This window comes from Acomys minous, assembly GCF_964271855.1.
Source record: "Acomys minous genome assembly, chromosome: 8".
NCBI lineage: Eukaryota > Metazoa > Chordata > Mammalia > Rodentia > Muridae > Acomys > Acomys minous.
The window spans coordinates 102,100,903-102,118,532 of record NC_140489.1 but is presented as its reverse complement, the minus strand read 5'-3'; the positions used below and the strand labels follow the sequence as shown (position 1 = coordinate 102,118,532).

General features: G+C 50.7%; 2 protein-coding genes across 6 annotated transcripts; both read right to left on the bottom strand.

The window, feature by feature from the left end:
* Positions 1–325: 325 nt before the first annotated feature.
* Positions 326–1,190, bottom strand: UCN (urocortin). Its single transcript, XM_084792545.1, has 2 exons — positions 1,120–1,190; positions 326–857 (listed from the first exon to the last, which is right to left on the bottom strand). Exon 2 carries the CDS (start codon positions 842–844, stop codon positions 476–478), a length of 369 nt encoding a protein of 122 aa, XP_084648671.1. The 5' UTR covers positions 845–857; positions 1,120–1,190; the 3' UTR covers positions 326–475.
* Positions 1,191–3,218: 2,028 nt separating this feature from the next.
* MPV17 (mitochondrial inner membrane protein MPV17) lies at positions 3,219–16,481 on the bottom strand. 5 transcript variants are annotated; one of them, XM_084793625.1, is made up of 9 exons: positions 16,279–16,468; positions 15,864–15,941; positions 15,694–15,768; positions 7,358–7,473; positions 7,074–7,166; positions 6,890–6,985; positions 6,635–6,667; positions 6,281–6,389; positions 3,219–3,578 (listed from the first exon to the last, which is right to left on the bottom strand). In XM_084793625.1, exons 3-9 carry the CDS (start codon positions 15,761–15,763, stop codon positions 3,481–3,483), a joined length of 615 nt encoding a protein of 204 aa, XP_084649751.1. In that variant the 5' UTR covers positions 15,764–15,768; positions 15,864–15,941; positions 16,279–16,468; the 3' UTR covers positions 3,219–3,480. The 5 variants fall into 5 exon arrangements, with proteins under 5 accessions (XP_084649751.1, XP_084649750.1, XP_084649753.1 ...); XM_084793624.1 differs by lacking the exon at positions 15,864–15,941 and having other exon boundaries at positions 16,279–16,414; XM_084793627.1 differs by lacking the exon at positions 15,864–15,941 and having other exon boundaries at positions 6,337–6,389; positions 16,279–16,413.
* Between the last annotated feature and the right edge of the window lie 1,149 nt (positions 16,482–17,630).

Sequence of the window (17,630 nt, the reverse complement as noted above, 5' to 3'; positions counted from 1 at the left end):
AATCTGCTCTTTCTCAACGCCAGGCCACCTGAAGGGGCAGAAATGAAATACTAGCCCCTTCTCGTGGGCACCTCCCTTACACCAGAGGTGGGCTTCTGAGCTGCAGGCTCCGAAAGGTGGGGGGGAGGGCGGTCTCAGACCTCTGCGTTCCGGGATTTGGCGGATTGGGTAAACAGCCCCCAGGAACTTAACTGATAGCCTTCGTCTCTCGTCCCCCTTTAGCATGCTTGTCTGTCCTACCGGCCTGGGAAGCCCTACTCTCCGAAAAGTTCCCACGCTACTGTAGTTGCAGGTGCCCTCCCCCGGCCCGACAGAAGATAGAGGCTCAGTTCTTGGGCAGTTTTATTAAAAAATAGCCACTCAGAGTGTTCAGGGTGACTCTGGGCGGCGCTGCACCACGGGACTAAGCCAGCTCCGATCGTGCGCGCTCCAGCCCAGGGGTAGGTAGGGGAAAGGGTCAAGGCTTTCGTGCCTATCACTTGCCCACCGAGTCGAATATGATGCGGTTCTGCTCCGCGCGCTCGCGCTGGCTCTGTGTCCGAGCTAGCTCCAGCAGGGTCCGCAGCAGGTGGAAGGTGAGGTCGATGGACAGCGGAGGGTCGTTCCTTCGCTGCCGCTCGCTTGCTGTACCGGATCCGGTGCGGCGCGGGAAGCGCTCAGCTAATAGCAACAGAAGCGCGCGGGCGCCGCCACCTTGATTTCGTGCCCCTGGACTCCATCGCAGATTCGGATCCTGGACCCCATTCGCTGCCGCAGCCTCTGGGTTCCACTGGCAGCTCCCGGGGTGCAGCTGTGCCAAGAACAGCAGCGCAACCAGGAGCGCAGCGCGTCCCCTCTGCCTCATGATGCCTCCTGCCCTGAACACACAGGGGCAGCATAGGGTGAGGTGTGCTTGAAGCAGCCGCAGGTGACACAAGCCCCTTCTCGCGCACGCCCAGTGCCCCCGCCGGGACCCTCAGCTGTTGCCTGGTGTCCACAGCCTGCCCACCAGCCCCAGCCACGGTGCCAGTCCAGTTCCACCCCTCTCTCCCTCTTTCCCTCCCAGCAGGTCGCAGCGGGTGGGCTGAGTGCTGAGTCTTGGTGCTAAGGGAATCTGGATCGTTGCTCCGAGCCACTCACAGGTTGTCGGAGTGTCTGCCCCGTGCAAGATAGTGCTCCAGTTTCTGTCCCCCGGGACGGGCTGAAGACGCCTTGGGGAGCACGGGGTCTGTCCCGGGACCGCCGCCAGCCTTATATAGCACCAGCACAGTTCCGACTGACGTCAGAGAAAGAGCATGAACTGCTTGTAGAAGCAATGACAAGGGCAGCTTCGAGTCCGGCAGCTTCAAGCCCCCAGAGGAGCGCGCATCCTGACGACAGGCTTCGTGTCCCTAGAGCTAGCTTTGGAAGCGCCCTGGCTGTAGAGGGAGAAGCTGGCTGAGCCATAAAGATTGGTCGTTTGGGATGCGGAGCCCTTCCCCGACACAGAACAGCCAGAGCGTCTCCAGAACAGGGTAGTCCCGGGTTTCTCTTGGGGGAAGAGGTGGGACTATAGAGCTGTCCTCGGTTCTGAAGTTCTTCGCAGCCAAGAATCTGGCCAAAACTCTGAGGAAAACCCTGTGCTGCTTAGACACAGACCCTAGGCCGGCTACCAGGTCCCCAAACTTGGATCATTAATGCTCTGCTGGGAGGAACTGAGCCAACACAGTCCCACCTAGAGGCCGTCCTCCCCAATGGGTCCGTCAGGATTCTTGACGATCTTACAGCAACATAATCTACAGGTTTCAGAATGACATAAACGGGTGTTTGGCTTTCAGACCCTGACGCGCCTGTCTATCTTCCTGAGCTTTTGCCAAAGCATTATTGTCTTATTAGTAGTATTATTATCTTTTTACCTCATAGATAAGATCACTAGGTAGGGAGCCTGGCAATGGTGTCGCACATGTTTAATCCCAGCACTGGGGAGGCAGAGGCAGGCGGATCTCAGTGAGTTCGAGGCCAGCCTGCTCTACAGAGGGAGTTCTACAACAATAAAGGATACACAAACACTGTCTCAAAAACAACAACAACAACAAAAATCCCTAGGTAGGAAGTGGGAAAACTTGGTGGTATGGTCAGGCTCCTCACTTCTGGAACCACTGGTGTCTAGCTTCATAACTGAAGGCCAGGCTTGAACAGCCTCCACGTCTTGGGAGGGGTTGCGTTGGCTGCCAGCAGAGCACTCCTGATCTCGGCTTAGGTTCCCGCTAGCCAGCCTAGGAACTGTGTCTAAGCATGTGTGCTGTCCTCTGAAGGGTCTTGCCCATGACCACTGCAGATTCCAGATTAATGTATCTATTTCTGTGCCTATTAAGACCCTGAGAGGCTCTCAAAGGGCACTAGGACCTAGAAATGTTAGGGTGGCAGCCGTTCTAGGCTAGGGATGTTGCTCAGTGTTAGAGCGCTTGGTGAGCATGCACACGCCTGGAGAAAAGCATGCATCCATAGGAAGAGTGCATAGGTGCTACTTACCGGGACGTGGGTGTAAAGTTGGCAAGGCCATATTCTATAAATATTTGTGGAGTGTGTACTGTGTGGTGGGAAGAAAGTCATACTGCATAATAATGACCTTTAAGTCAGTGATGACAATATATACAACGGTGGCTTCAGGTAATGGCAACAGAGCTGAATTATTCCCCCCCCCCCCCAGCAATATTAGCTATCATGTTTTAGTTCCATTCAGTATCCATTTATTTGTGACGACGCTGGTGGGAACATACTATGCTAGCAGGAGCATGGAAGATCGCTTGTGCAACTATGTACAATATATACTACTTAGTGAGAAATGACTGTGTTACTGGCTTATGAGTTTTCTATATTATTACTTTAGAATGTTCTACCTACCTACATACACACACACACACACACACACACACACACACACACACACACACACACAAAGCTCCCTCTAGAACAGCATGCCACGTTATATTGACAGCAGCAGGCCACATCTCACACTTTCTGCATTGATTCTGCAACTTTCTGCTACCATCTGTCTGTGTGTTTTCTATGTGTACACAATGACACAATTGCTAAAGGACACAATTCTCAGTGTGTCTCCATCAGTTAAGTGCCAGAGTGACAGACAGTATTATAAAGGTCTTAGTGATTTCAAAAGCAGCTACATTTATAGAGTGAAATGGGTCACCTCAGAGAGGTAATCAGCCACTCCATATCACAGAAACGGACAGACTCCCCTCTTTTAAAAGAAGATTTTATTGTATGCGTAGTTATAAGCACGTGTTTAGGTGTGGGTATGTGCGCGTGAGTGCAGGTCCTTCAGAGGTCAGAAGAAGACATCAGCTCTCCTGGAGCTTGAGCTGTAAGCCACCCAATGTGGGAGCTGGGAACCAAACTTGCATCCTCTGTAGAGCAGCCTGTGCTTTTAACAGCCGAGCCGCTGCTCCGTCCTGACGGGCTCTCTTTGAGGAAGCTGTCTACGCAGCCCAGGGTCAAGGGGCATCAGTGCAGGGTACGAGACAAGGCAGGCTTACAGCTGATGCGCCTTCCAGGACAGGTAGGAGTTCCAGACAACAGCAACGCACTGGACAACAGCCAACCTAGGGGACAGGGACGCTCCTGTGAAGAGAACGGCTGGGCAGGGAGAGCGGTGCAGCTTTAAACCTCATCCCTCTGAGCCCCGGGGAGGAGGGGTTGGATGGTCCAGACCAGACACAACCAGTTCAGTCTAGTTCTAGCTCAGAGTTCTTCCTCTCTGATGAAGGCCTCAAAGCTTAAATAACCCCCAGCACTCACTTGCTAGGTGTGTGTGTGTGCGCACACATGGAGGTCAGAGGCCAGCTTTGGGGAGCTGCTCCTCTCCTGTCACCATGTGGGTTCCAAGGAATGGACTCAGGTCATCAGGTTTGGCAGTAAGCGCTCTTCCCCTGAGTCATCTCAGCAGTCCACCAGCAACTCTCTTTCAACAAATGACTCGTCATCCATGCCTCTATCTAGACCTTTCCAAATATATCTGTACACCTTCTATCAGCCAAGATTTCATTGCTAAAAATAATGCACTGACTTGCCATATAAAGTAGCCACCCTCATTCATATATATATATGTATTTATATATGAATCATATAGTATATGAATATATGTGATTGATGTATTCACTCCCAGGCTCTCATATAGCCCAGGCTAGCCTTGAACGTTTGTAGTCACTAAGTCATTATGTCAAGACAGTCTTGAACTCCTGATCCTCCTGCCTCTGACTCCGTAGTGTTAGGGTAATGACTACCCAGCCTCATGCCCAGCCGCCTGTGGAAGAAGCAAGTCTGGTCCCCAACATCCACACTGTACATCTCACAATGCTCTGTAACTCCAGTTCCAGGGAATCTGATGCTGTTGTTTGCTGTCTGTGCATTTGCTCACACATGCACATAGCCACACACATTTGAAAAAATTATTTGTTTGATTTAAGACTGGGTCTCAGGGTATAGCCTTGGCTAGCCTGGAAGCTTGTTACGCAGATCAGGCTGGCCTCAAACTCATAAAGTTCCAAGTGTCTTTACTTCAGAGGCTAAAAGTATGAACCACTTAGCAATGAAAAAGATTATTATTTATTATTACTTTATGTACACTGATATTCGCCTGCGTGTATGTCCATGTGAGGGTGTCAGATCTCCTGGAACAGGAATTACAGTCAGTTGTGAGCTACCATGTCGTGCTGGGAACTGAACCCAGGTTCTCTGAAAGAACAACCAGTGCTCTTAACCGCTGAGACAGCTCTCCAGCCCCCAGCAATTTTTTTTTAAATCTTAAAAAAATAAACCAATTAAAAAAAAAAACATTGGGGGCTGGAGAGATGGCTCAGAGGCTAGGAACATTGGCTGCTCTTCCAGAGGTCCAGAGTTCAATTCCCAGCAACCATATCGCGGCTCACAACCATCTATAATGTGGTTTAATGTGTGCTGTATAAATAAATCTAAAAATAAAAACAGTGAATTTTATACTTATTTTTAATTTATGTTGTTTTATCTACTTGGATATATTTTATCTTTAAAACATTTTTTTGAGTGCCTGGAGAAATGTATCAACAATCAACAGCAATAATGGCTCTAGCAGAGGTCCTGGGAGCCAAACCCAGCACCTACATGGTGGTTTACAACTGTCTGTAAATTCTGTTCCAGGGGATCTGATGTCCTCTTCTGACTTCCGTAGGCACAAGGCATATATGGGGTGAACATACACTTATATAGGCAAGACATTCATATACAAATATAAGTTTTTTGAGACAAGACCTAATGTGTCTCAGGAGGGCCTTGAACTTCCCATCTTCCTGTCTCTGCCTCATAAGTGCTCGGGTTATCGGCGTGAGCGCCTGTGCCTGGCCCACCTACTTTAGTTAGCTTTCTGTCTGTTTGCTTGTTTGAGACAAAGTCTCTCTATGCAGCTCTGGCTGTCCTGAAACTCATTCTGTAGACCAGGCTGGCCCCAAAGTCATAGGGATCCACCTGCCTCTGCCTCAAGAGTGCTGGGATAAAGCTGTGATCTGGCTGACTTGGCTTTAGTTTCAAAGAGCGCTACCAAAGACCCTGATGTTTAGGATTTAGCCTACAAGTCCCATTCTTTTTAGCTGAGCTGTTTGTGTGACTGTCACCACATGACCTGTGAAAACCTTCACTTTTCCCTGTGCTCTTAAGAGCCTCATCTGGGAGCATTTCCCAGCTCCTCTGAGTGCCATGTTTATTTCATGTTTGTGGGTATTCTGCCTACATGTATGTGCTACAGTAGCCACGGAGGCCAGAACAGGGCGTAGACTCCTCTGGAAACTGGAGTTACATATAATTGTAAGCCACCATGCGGGTGCTGGGAATCGAACCTCCATCCTCTGAAAGAGCAGTGAGTTCTCTCAAACATTGCACCACCTCTCCAGAGCTTCTTAATTTCTTTAACTGCAGTTCAGCAACAAACTTTATTACCAGGACAAAACAACGCTCCACAGTGAGCTAGCCAGAGGAGGTTCCTGCTTAGGCTCTGCGTCTTGCTTTCCGTCTGGCTCAGGCTGCCAGTGTACCTCAGCCAGGCCCAGTCCCTGCAGATGAGCCCCCGAACATGGAACTTAGGTGGGGATGGAAACAAGGCTTGTGAGAGCAGAAGCCTCCCAAGGGAGCTGTCAGGGCCACTCTAAGATGGCCTCTGTCAAGGCTCAAAGGTTCTGATGAAACGCCCGAGACTCTCCTGAGGAGGCCTGACCAGGGCGGAGTATACTGGCTGAAGGCCTAAAGCAGGGCAAGGTTGAGATGACCGTCATTTTACCTCCAACTGGGAAACAGAACCCTTCCTTCCAGGGTGAGGTAGGACGTCTGGCATACCTGTAATGCAGGGGCACCAGGTAGAAGTTGGCTAACTGCACAGCAGGCCAGAGCTGCAAGAAGAAAACGGGAGAGTCAGTGGGTGCCCCCTACCTGACTCCAGACTCCCTGTCCTGCCTGGCCCCTACTCCACAGCCCACATAAGAAAAGGCTGAGGGTGGGTGCTTCGGTGTTGGGATAGTGAGAGTGATCCTAAAAGAGGGATTCCTATGCTGTGAGGGCCCCAATCTCAGGATATTTCTCAGGGCATTTCTGGACCGCAGGAGGCCGACCAGGCAGTGGAGGGGTCAACTCTTACATAGTAGTTGGTGATGAGGGCATCAGGGTAGTCCTGCAAAGACAGGGAGGGGGGGGGACAGTTAACCCTTACATATCCAAGGGGCTGCCATACCCCTGCATGGATATCACACTCAGGCTCTCTTCCAAGAAGACACTCCTGTCCCACCTCCCAGCCCAGGCTCCTTTCCTCCTGAGCCTGAGCCTGTCCTTGCATGCCATTCCTGCCTGCCACCTTCCCCTGGGGCAGCTAGCCTGCTAGCCAGAGATCACTTACCCGCTGTAGTTTGGCCCAGTTGTCTTGGGCTGACATGCCATTGAGTATCCCTACCAGTGGGAGGAAGCAGCCTAGAAAACATGGGGCAAAGGCCCCCTAGGGAAGAGGAACCAAGTGAAGGTGTGTTCGTACCCACCCACCGTCCCACGGGCTCTCCTTCCCAGCTCCCTCTCCCTTAGCTCACCTGATCTAACAGCATCTTCTTCAGGGCATCCACCTTGGTGGTGCCTGGGATGAAGCGGTCCAAAACCTTGTACCAGCCTCCGACTACAGGGCCCTGAGAGTAAAGACAAGGTAGCAGGGCACGGGACAGACCTCTGGCTTTTACATCACAAAGCCCCTCCCCCAGGCGGCAGAAACCAAATCCTCAGGAAGGCAGATTCCAAGACCAAAAGAAGGCGCAGGCTGGCCTAGGTGTGAGGGGCCAGTGGAAACAAGCACTGCAGCTCCACTATAGGCAGAACTTACCACAAAGCCACAGCCCAGGGATACCATGGTCAGGGTCCGGCCTGTCTGGTGTTGCTGGACACCCCGCCTCTCCACCAGTTGCTGTGAGATAATGTCACCTAAGCCCATCAGTGATCCTGTGCAGGGTACACAGTTGCTGTCAGGACATCCCCTGAAAAGTAAGTCTGCTGACCAAATTGAGGCTTGGCACTCTGAGTCCCAGGGCTTCATTCTGGCAAATAACTAGCCCCTTCTTGCTGCCTTGAAGCTCTCTGCTCAAGGATGGTGACATCTCTCTTAAGTCTTAAAGGACTTGGGGATGAGGGGTGTGGTGGTGCATGTCCACTTGGGAGGTAGAGGCAGGAGGATTGCTATGAGTTTGGGGTTAGCTTGGGCTACATAGAGAGTCCCAGGCCAGTCATAATACATAGTGAGACCGCATCTTAAAACAAACCAATGAACCATGAAGGAAGGAAGCAGGGGAGGGAGGTATAGACAGACAGACAGACAGACAGACAGACACAGGAACTGGGATGAGCAGGCCAGGATCTATAAACATACAGTAAATTGTAAGGAAACCAGGGCTGAAGCTGCGGACAGAAAAATCAAAACCCAAAGTCTGGGCTGGAGAGATGGCTCAAGCGGCTAAGAGCACTGACTGCCCTTCCAGAAGTCCTGAGTTCAATTCCCAGCAACAACATGGTGGCTCACAGCCATCTATAATGTGATCTGATGTCCTCTTCTGGTGTGCAGGTGTACGTGTAGATAATATATAAATCTTAAAAAAAAAGAAAGAAAGAAAGAAAGAAAGAAAGAAAGAAAGAAAGAAAGAAAAGAAAACCCAAAGTCCATGACTAAGAGCTGTAGGGGCCAGAACTGACCACTCCACCTAAACGCTCATCCTAGAGGGGTGGAAATGAAGGCCCATGGTTTCCTACTGGGACTGGTACTACAGAGGCAGGTAGCTTGACTCTTAGGCACTGTCCTTTTGAGGATCCCCCAAATAAAACAGATTATGTGCAGGACACCGAGGAACACAGCCTGCCAGCCCAAAGCAAGACTCTGGCCAACATCTTTTGGTCTTAGGGGTCTTTATTGGTAGACCACAGCATGGATAATTCTTGCTCAAATGGTGCCAGAGAGGGAGATGTTGAGATAATAAGAGTCTCTTCCACAAGGAAGAGTCCTGGCCACCTATCATACACACAGGAGGAAGAGCCCAGAGTCTCCTTTCACACCCTTGAGTAGGCAACAGGACTTAGAGTCATATCCCCTCGGACCTGGACACCCGCTTCCCCTCCCCCAGACTCCCACCTCCAGAAGTAAGACCAAATTGGAGTCATGACTATTTAGAGCCGCCCGTTTGTCATGATGGCTTCTAACAAACAGTCCCAGGGCCGCTTGGGAGTGACCGCGTGATCTCCAGCTTGGCCATCCATCTCAGTGAGTAATGAGAGGTCCCCTCTAGTCCGGAAGCCACCACTGTCCCCATGCCCTCAATTAGCACTGGGCAAACACATCCTTCAATCCCATTCCTTGGTCTGGGGCTGGCTCTGACGTCCATGCTGGCTGCACCTACAGCCCTGCTCTCCCTCCCCCCCCAATTCCACCCGCTTCCCCCCCCCCCTCGCCGCCACTTCCTCAGAGCAACCTAGTCAGAGGCAGCTGGGGAGAGCTAGGAGCTAGAGCTGGTGATGGGCAGCCCTATGAGACCTGGGCAGCTGGCCATTCAGCAAGTCTTCCTCTCCCTCAGCATCCCAGCCAGCCAGCACTGCCTCTCTTCTCGAGTCTCCCCCACACAGTCAGGCATGGCCTCCCCAAGGGTAAGGTCAGCATCCCTGGGTGTCGGGGGTGTGGCCAAAGTAGACTCCTAGACAATGCTGTCATTCCCCACAGCTAACCAGGCCCCTACCAGGTGCTCAGAAAATAACCAGACAGAAACGTGCAGCCCCAAACAGGTTGCCTGGGGGAAGGGCATGAAAAACTGGACGCTCAACCTGAGGAACCGTGTCAAGGTCAGAGTATTAGGATGTCAGGCAACCCCAAGTCTGCTGCCTGGCCCTCAATGAATTATCACTTCCCTGAGGTCCACCACCTCCCAATGCTTGGCCTTGGCTGTCAGCTATGCGCTCAGGACTCTCTTCAGCTTTCTCTCCTGGGCTATACGACAGCCATGCAAAAAGGGAAAAGTGACCCTGAGAAGGATGAAGGCACTTGGGGAGTAAAGGAACAACAGTTCACTTTGATAAAACGGTGACAATTCACAAAGGAATCCATCAATCCTCACAAAAACTCTGGGAAGCAGCAATAATTTGTCATCTACCTAAGGAGTCTGGGAGAGATGGTGTGACCTAGTAGACAGCACAGTTTGGACCAACTCTTGAGCAAGGAGATGAGAGCACAGGTAGAGGCTATGGGCTACCGAAGGCTCCACATATCAAAGGTGTTTCCTGGGCAGGCAGGGTGGCACACACCTGTAACCTCAGCACTTGGGAGGCAGAGGCAGAAGGATTGTTTCAAGCTCAAAGAGAGCGTAGTCTACATTGTGAGTTCTAGGCTAGCCAGGGCTATGTGGTGAGACCCTGTCTCAAGAAAAACAAAACAAAACAAAAAAAGGAAAACAAACAAACCAGGGGCTGGAGAGATAGCTCAGTAGTTATCTGCATTTACAGTTCTTGCAGAGGACTTGGCTTTGGCTCCCAGCACTCACATAGCAGCTCACAAACATTTCTGACTCCAGTTTCAGGAGATCCAGGGGCCTCTTCTAGTCTCTGGGGGCACTAGGCATAGATGTGGTACACACACACACACACACACACACACACACACACACACACACACACAGAGGCACATATATGTTTAAAAGCATTAAAAAGCTTCCTATGGCCAGGGCGGTGGTAGCACATGCCTTTAATCCCAGCACCTGGGAGGCAGAGGCAGGTGGATCTCTGTGAGTTCGAGGCCAGCCTGGTCTACAAAGTGAGTCCAGAATAGCCAGGACTATAAGATAAATCCTGTCTTGAACCCCCCCCCCCAAAAAAAGTCAATAAGCTAAAGGCAGAACTGGAGTAAAAACCAAGTTCCATGGTTCTAAGAAGCCCTTAGCCATTGAAAAAGGGCTCTTGATTTCCACAAGAGTATGTGTAGCCTTGGCTCTTGATTTCCACAAGAGTTTCTCTGTGTAGCCTTGGCTCTCCTTAACTCACTTTGTAGATCATGCTGGCTTTGAATTCACAGAGATCTGCCTGCCACTGCCTCCCTGAGTGCTGGGATTACAGGTGTGTGTCACCATGCCCAGCTGGGTTCCTCTCTCATAAAGTTTTTTTTTATCTTTTTCCTTTTTTTTTTTAAAGGTGTGAGTCCTGTGCTGTATTGATGATGAATATCTCATAATATGCACTTATATTTAGACTGTCTCTGATTCCTGGACAGCAAGGGACAGGGGAAAGATTAACCCTTTAGTTAAGGGGTGTCCACTATATGGTATAAGCCAATTCTAGCTGATTGCTTAAGGTGGTTGATAAATTTCCTCTGGGGATGTGGAAGTGACCCATACAGACTCTCAGACAGCCATAGGCAGGCACCTGGTACTTCTTTTACAGCACAGTACCAGGCGATAGTGCATCTTTAGAGTGATAAGGTGAGGAGGGGACTCTGTAGGCCCAGCCAGGTCTGTTCATTTCTGACACGGCAGTAGCCAGAAGTTTGTCTTCTATTCACAGGAGATTATGGCCACTGGGCCTGCAGCAACTCCAGAACGGCTAAAAGCTTTGGTCCAGGCCAAGAGCAAGGCCTGCATCCCCGGTCCAGGCGAGCCTTCGACAGGAAGGACTCCGACACTGACACTCTTTATCTTCTTTTCTCCAGCTCAGAACCCAAACCCTCAAACCCCGCAGCCCATGAGACTTCAAGGACATTATCTGGCGAACTAAAATGGGGGAGTGGTCTGCTTCCTCTCTCCCTGGACTTGACAGTTGGAGATGGACGCGGGGTGAGGGGTTGCTGGGCAGTTGTGCCCCAACGCCAGGCTGGGCACAGCGCCTAGGGAGTAGACACTGGTTCTGAGTATGACATCACGCCTCTGGGTAGGTGCCAGTCCTCATTCGTCACTCCCCGCCTAATCCACTGCCCATCAGTGGAAAAGCCCCAACTTTCCCACCCCCTTCCAAATCTTTTGCTTCCCTTTGTTCCTACACTTGATCTTGCAAAGACTCTGTGTATAAGAAAATAAAGTGTTGATGGAAGGCGCGGATGCAGACAGACAGGAAGTGGCTTCCTGGAATGAGAGGAAGGGATCTGCAGGTACAGCTATTCCTGGCACAGAGCCAGCAGTGCTGCTAACAGAGGTGCCTCCTGGCTGGGGCACGAGCTCGACGTGACCCTGGGACCCAGGGGCAGCTGAAGCTCTACTGAGAAGCAGAAGCAAATATTCCCTGGGACAGGTCTGAATGCTCAGCTCACTACTGCCCATAAGTACCCCATTGGAGAAAATGTGACAACGCGGCCCGTTCTGCAGCTTGTCATGTGCAAACCCAGACCAGCTGGGTTGACAGTGTCATCTCAACTACAGTTCTCAAGTACAGGCAGCGGTGCCCTAGATTCTAATGCCAGCTCTAGAACCTGGCTTATGCCTCAGTTTCCCTTTCTGCAGTATCAAGGCTTGTGAGCCTCACACTCTGGCTCAATTCAGGTCCCATGGAAATCTGCCCACAGCTTAGCTGCTCTGGTGGCCTGCAATGGACGGAAGCTGGCCCTGGGCTCTGCGCCCACTGGAGACTGGAAGAGCCCTCCAGAAAGGAAGGGACGAAGCTGACTCAGACTCTGCAGAACACACAGGCGACCTCTTCCCCAGGCTGCCTAGGTCGTGACTCTGGCTTGGCCCCAAACGGGTGTATTAGACACTTCCGCTGAACGCTGTCAGATCTTGATTCACCTGTGTCTCGCTCTAGTCATCACGGCAGTTGAGACGGGCAGGCTTCCTGCAGGGCCACCATACCCACGGTCTCCTTGCTAACCCTTTGGGCACTGCATGTGTGTGGAGAGGCACTAGAGGAGTTGTGTTCCCTGGGATGGGATCCTGACCAGTGTGGGATGACTATTCATCCAATAAGGCATTCCAAATTGCTCCTTATTCTGCTCCAAAGTACGGGCCACAAGAAGTCCTGAAAGAGCCGATTTAATAACGCACCTTCATGCGCACTCCCTTCCTGCCCTTGGGATGGTTTATGTTCTAACCTGCACGTCAGCTCCAGGCCCTGCTTTTTGGAAAACAAAGGCTAAGATGCTTATCCATAGCTGGGCACGCACATGCCTCTGATCTAGGCACTTAAAAGGATGTAGTGGGAGCACGGATGAGTTCAAGGCTAGCCTGAGCTACATAGTGAGACTCTGAAAATAACCAGCTGGGCTGGGCTACAGCGGCACACGCTTTTAGTCCTAGCACTCAGGAGGCAGAGGCAGGTGGAACTCTCTGTGAGTTCGAGGCTAGCCTGGTCTATAGAGTGAGTTCCAGGACTGCCAGGGCTACACAGAGAAACTCTGTCTCAGGAAAACAAAAATAAAACCAATAAACAACAACAAAAGAGGAGTTTGCTGTACGCAGGCTGCCAATAATCATAGGAGGGAGCGACTCCTTGAGCCTTCAACTTTATTGTACATTTTTAAAAGTTCCAGTCAGTCCCAGCAGGGAATTGACTTCACACAAGCAATACACATGTGCATGCACACACACATACACAATAAATATTATTTCTAAAAGGTTCAAAAGGATAAGCACATTGTCCACGTTCTTTCCTAGCATCTGTGAGGCTGTACTTCCCCCTTTAGTACTTTGAGTAAACAAATAACACTCCCAAGGCTTCTTCCCAGAGATAACTCCTGTAACTGACCTTCTAAGTTCTAAATGAGGGAACTGAGGCCCAGAGAGGCTTATTGACGTGGACTAATTAGGCAGCTACTAAGTGCTGTGCTGAGATTCAGATCTTGGCCTTGTAGTTCCAAGTCTGAAATCTCTGTTCTGTTTCCCAGTGTGAACCATCCCATGGGACCTCTGGAGTCACTGTGCTCTGAAGACAGTCCAAAAGGTTAGGTGAGCTAACCTTATTTGTAGGTTGGTCCAAATACCCTATCAGCAAGGAAGGAAAAGTCTGAGAGAAATGCTAAGAGGCTACAGGTTGCTTTGGGAACAAAGGAAGACGCTGGAGTTTCAGGAGCAGCGTGGCACGAGACCACAGCACGGGCAGCTGGAAACCCCAGTGAGCTGCATGTCTGCACTTGTGCCCCTTAGAGCTTTAGCTCCTGCCTTTGTCAGCTATGGGGTCATTTAGGCAGGGAAACATGACTGTCCTTTCCTTTCTATTCTTGATGGCCACAAGAGGGACCTTCTATCTGGCAACTAGGGGCCCTGAGGGAATCTGAGGCTGGGCAAAGGGCCCAGCGTGTCAGTTCCCATCACAGCCACACAGTCCAGCATGAGTCACCACACACTCAGCCAGGTGAGTCATGCAGGCCGGACACTGAGGACAAGAGGCGGATGGGCACAGGATGCCACTGAGGGGCTAGAGGGGAGCGAAGGAGTCACCTCCTCACCAGTTGTGTAGTAAGTGCAGTTTCTAGTGCTAATGCAGGGCTGTTCTGTTAACAGGGCTGGCGTTCTACCTAGCCTTTAGGCTCTCTCCTTCCTCTTAGAAGCCGGCAGCCCTCCTTAGACTATGGATTCGTTCTCCAAACATAGACAAGATGCGTTTATGGCCTGATCACCCCCTGCACTACTCTGATGATTGGAGACTCGCTGATACTTCCTGGTCCTGTCCTCTTGTAGTAGCTAACCGGCAAAAGGAAGGCAGAAACACTCACAGGAGGTACTCTGGGAGGCCCCTGCTACATCACTGGGCATGGAGTGAAAAGGCCTCAGTTAGTATGCTGAGGTATGTAAGCAAAGCAAAATGATGATGTAGGCTACTCAGGAAAAGTGGTCATCCAGTCAGCTGTGGTGGCTTACACTCATAATGACAACATTCAGGAGGCTGAGATGGGTCTGCTATAAGTTCAAGGCTAGTCTGGCTACATAGTGAATTCCAGGTCAGCCGGGGCTAGTGTGTGATTCTTGTCTAAAAATAAAAGCGAAAATTTAAAAAGTGGACTATTTGAACTGAGAAGGACACAAAGAGTCCCTAAGCTGAGCACTGACTCATAAGTGTTCAGTTTTAATAATATTTAAACTTCAGACACCTAGAGTAAGTTACTTCAGCTCCTGGTGACTGTGTCAGCTAATGAGGACTCATTCCAACTAACAGATGTGGGGGCTCCTATGACCCGATGCATGTATACAATATGGTTGACATACTGTAAAATGTACAAAAAAACCATTTAGCTTCCCAAGGTGGGGTCTCTTGGGCGAAATGCTTTTAAGAGTGGACTCCATGGCTGGGGGGCGGCGGCACACTCCTTTAATCCCGGCACTCGGGAGGAAGAGATGGAGAGATCTCTAAGTTGAAGGTACCTCAGAGCGAGTGAGTTCCAGGACAGCCAGGGATACACAGAGAAATAATCAAAACAAACAAAAAATCCAGGCACGGTGGTGCAAACCTTTAATCCCAGCACTCCAGAGGCAGAGGCAGGTGGATCACTGTGAGTTCGAGGCTAGCCTGGTTTACAGAGTGAGTCTAGGACAGCCAAGGCTACACACAGAAACCCTGTCTCAAAAAAATTACTTGAGTTTTTGAGGACTTCAAGTTGTTTTTTGGTTTTTGGGTTTTTTTTTAATATATTTATCTTAATGTATATGAGCAATCTGTCTTCACACACACACACACAAGAGGGCATCAGACCCAATTACAGAAGGTTGTGAGCCACCATATGAATGCTGGGAATTGAACTCAGGACCTCTGGAAGAGCAGCCAGTGTACTTAACCTATGTGCTATCTCTCCAGCTCCCCCCCCCCTTTTTTTTAAGGACTTTAAGTCTTACTGGAAAGACTGTGTATCTCTTTTAATGTTATCATTTTAGATTGTGGGTATGTGGACTGTGTGTAGGTTTGTGCAAGTGAATGCAGGTGCCACAAGTGGCTGGAGGTGACAGATGCCCCTGGAGTTACCGACATGGGTCGTGAGTCTTCCTCAAAAGCAGTATGTGCTGTTAACCTCTGAGCCATGTCTCTATCCGCCTCCCCTCCAGTGTGTATCTCTTAGGAATAGCTTTGGGACCTCACTCTCCAAAACAGGCAGATTAGTTTGGGATGAGAGAAAGTCAACTCCTTCACCGGGCTTAACAGGAGGAAATGGGTGACAGGATGTGGGCCTCGTCCTCCTCAAGTCAGCCTGATCTAATTAGACTCTGGTTCCAGAGAGACACTCACCAGCTGTCAGAACCTGGACTTTCCACGGATGTGCTGCCAGGGCCCTCTGGTAAGCCCGCCAGAGCGCCATGCCTCCTGTCAAGCCAAGAGGATAAGTCACTCTCACTGCTCCTCGCCCCCTCACCCAGTAAAGAACGCCCCTGCCATTTCCTTATGCTCACTCTCCTTACCTGCAAAATCTGCAGGTGACAAGAGGCCTCAGAAAGGCTGCTTACTGGGCAGTGTCCTGCATCATGGTCACTTTACAACTGGAGAAGAGGCAGTTTTGACTAACTTTTGGAACTCCTGGGGACCCTGTCTCCCCAAGCCCGATCCTGATTCAAGGCTGCCTGGGGCTCCAGTCTTGATCCAGCCACTCATAAGGTTAGGCTACTCTGGCTTCCATCCAGAGTCTGGGTCCCACCTCCCAAGTAAAGACGATAGGTGCCCAAATTCAGACTCAGTTGGAATTAAACCCCATCCTTTCTGAGTGCAACTCCACACCGGAAATAAACCAACGACTTGGGTCTGTAAGGTCACATGACTTGCATGAGCTCAGGGCCCACAGTGCTTCAAGCCAGTGACTGCAAAGAACCCGCCACTCACCTGAGTGCCAGCTATGCGTGGAACCTTTTCCCACGTGACTGTGGCTCTACGACCGGAGCGGGTCCAGGAACTTCCGTATACAGCTCCGCCCCTTCCGCCAGCCTGCGTGCTCTTGTTCGGACACTTGCAGTCCAGAATGGAAGTAGGTGGGGCCCTGACATCCGCTGGAAGGTGGGTCAGCTGGCCAACTAGTAGTAGGCAGCCCCTTCTCGTGGACTGCACCAAACACCGGCCTGGGGCCCTGTCTGGGCGTCCCTGTACGTGGCCTGTCCCGCCCCTTCCACACAGTTAGCTTGTAGGTCTCACTGTCCTGGTCTCCCGGAGCGGTCTAGCCACCCTTCACAGTTTGTGAATTTGAATGCTGGTTTAGTGTAGGTGTCCGCACGTTGTGTCTCTGTATTGTACCTTAGAGTAAACAGTAATCTCCCAAATGGGCAGAACTGGGACTTGTATTTTTGTTCTTTATACCAAGTTTTGCCTGAGATGATTTTCAACGTGCAGGCCACGCCCACGAGAACCACTGACCTAACAGAACCTGTCAGCGCCTATGCTAGCTGTTTTAACTGGGGCTGTGCAGCCGTGGTCATTTGATTTGTAAAGAGACTGGCTTGCAGTGATCAGGGCTCCTCAAATTCTAAGGATGTACAAGAAGGGACAGACCCAATGCCGGGCGTGGTGGCACACGCCTTTAACCCCAGCACTACGGAGACAGAGGCAGTTGGATCGCTGTGAGTTCGACGTCAGCCTGTTCTACAAAGCGAGTCTAGGACAGCCAAGGCTACAGAGAAACCCTGCCTCGAGAAACAAGCAAAAAAAGAGAGACCCACCGAATTGGAGGTTTACACACAAGCCCCTCTCCCCAGAGACGGCTTCTCTGTGTAGCCTTGGCTGTCGTGGACTCTTGTAGACCAGGCTGGCCTTGAACTCTGCCTGTCCCTGCCTCAGAGTGCTGGGCTCACAGGCTCGTGCCACGCCCCAGAGATGAGGTTGTTTAAGTGTTTCTAGATTGGTTTTAGGCATACAAATGTTCAACTAGTTTAGGAAATCAGTCTCCCTCCAGCAGTAACACCGAACCCCTGCTAATACCTTTCCTTAGGTAGGTAACAATGTATCCATTGCCAGGTCTTTTTTTTTTTTTTTTTAAATCCAGACAGCGTTTCGCTGCAGCCTTGGTCGTCCTACCTCAAATTCATTGCCTATGCTTCCCCGAGTGTTAGGACAGCAGTGGTGCACCAGCACACCCAGCTCAGTCCCAAATTTTGAGAGAGGTCAACTTTCCTGCTCTCCATCCGCCTACTGCTCATTTATTCAACTCTCATGAATAATATGAATAGAGAGAGGAAGTATTCAGA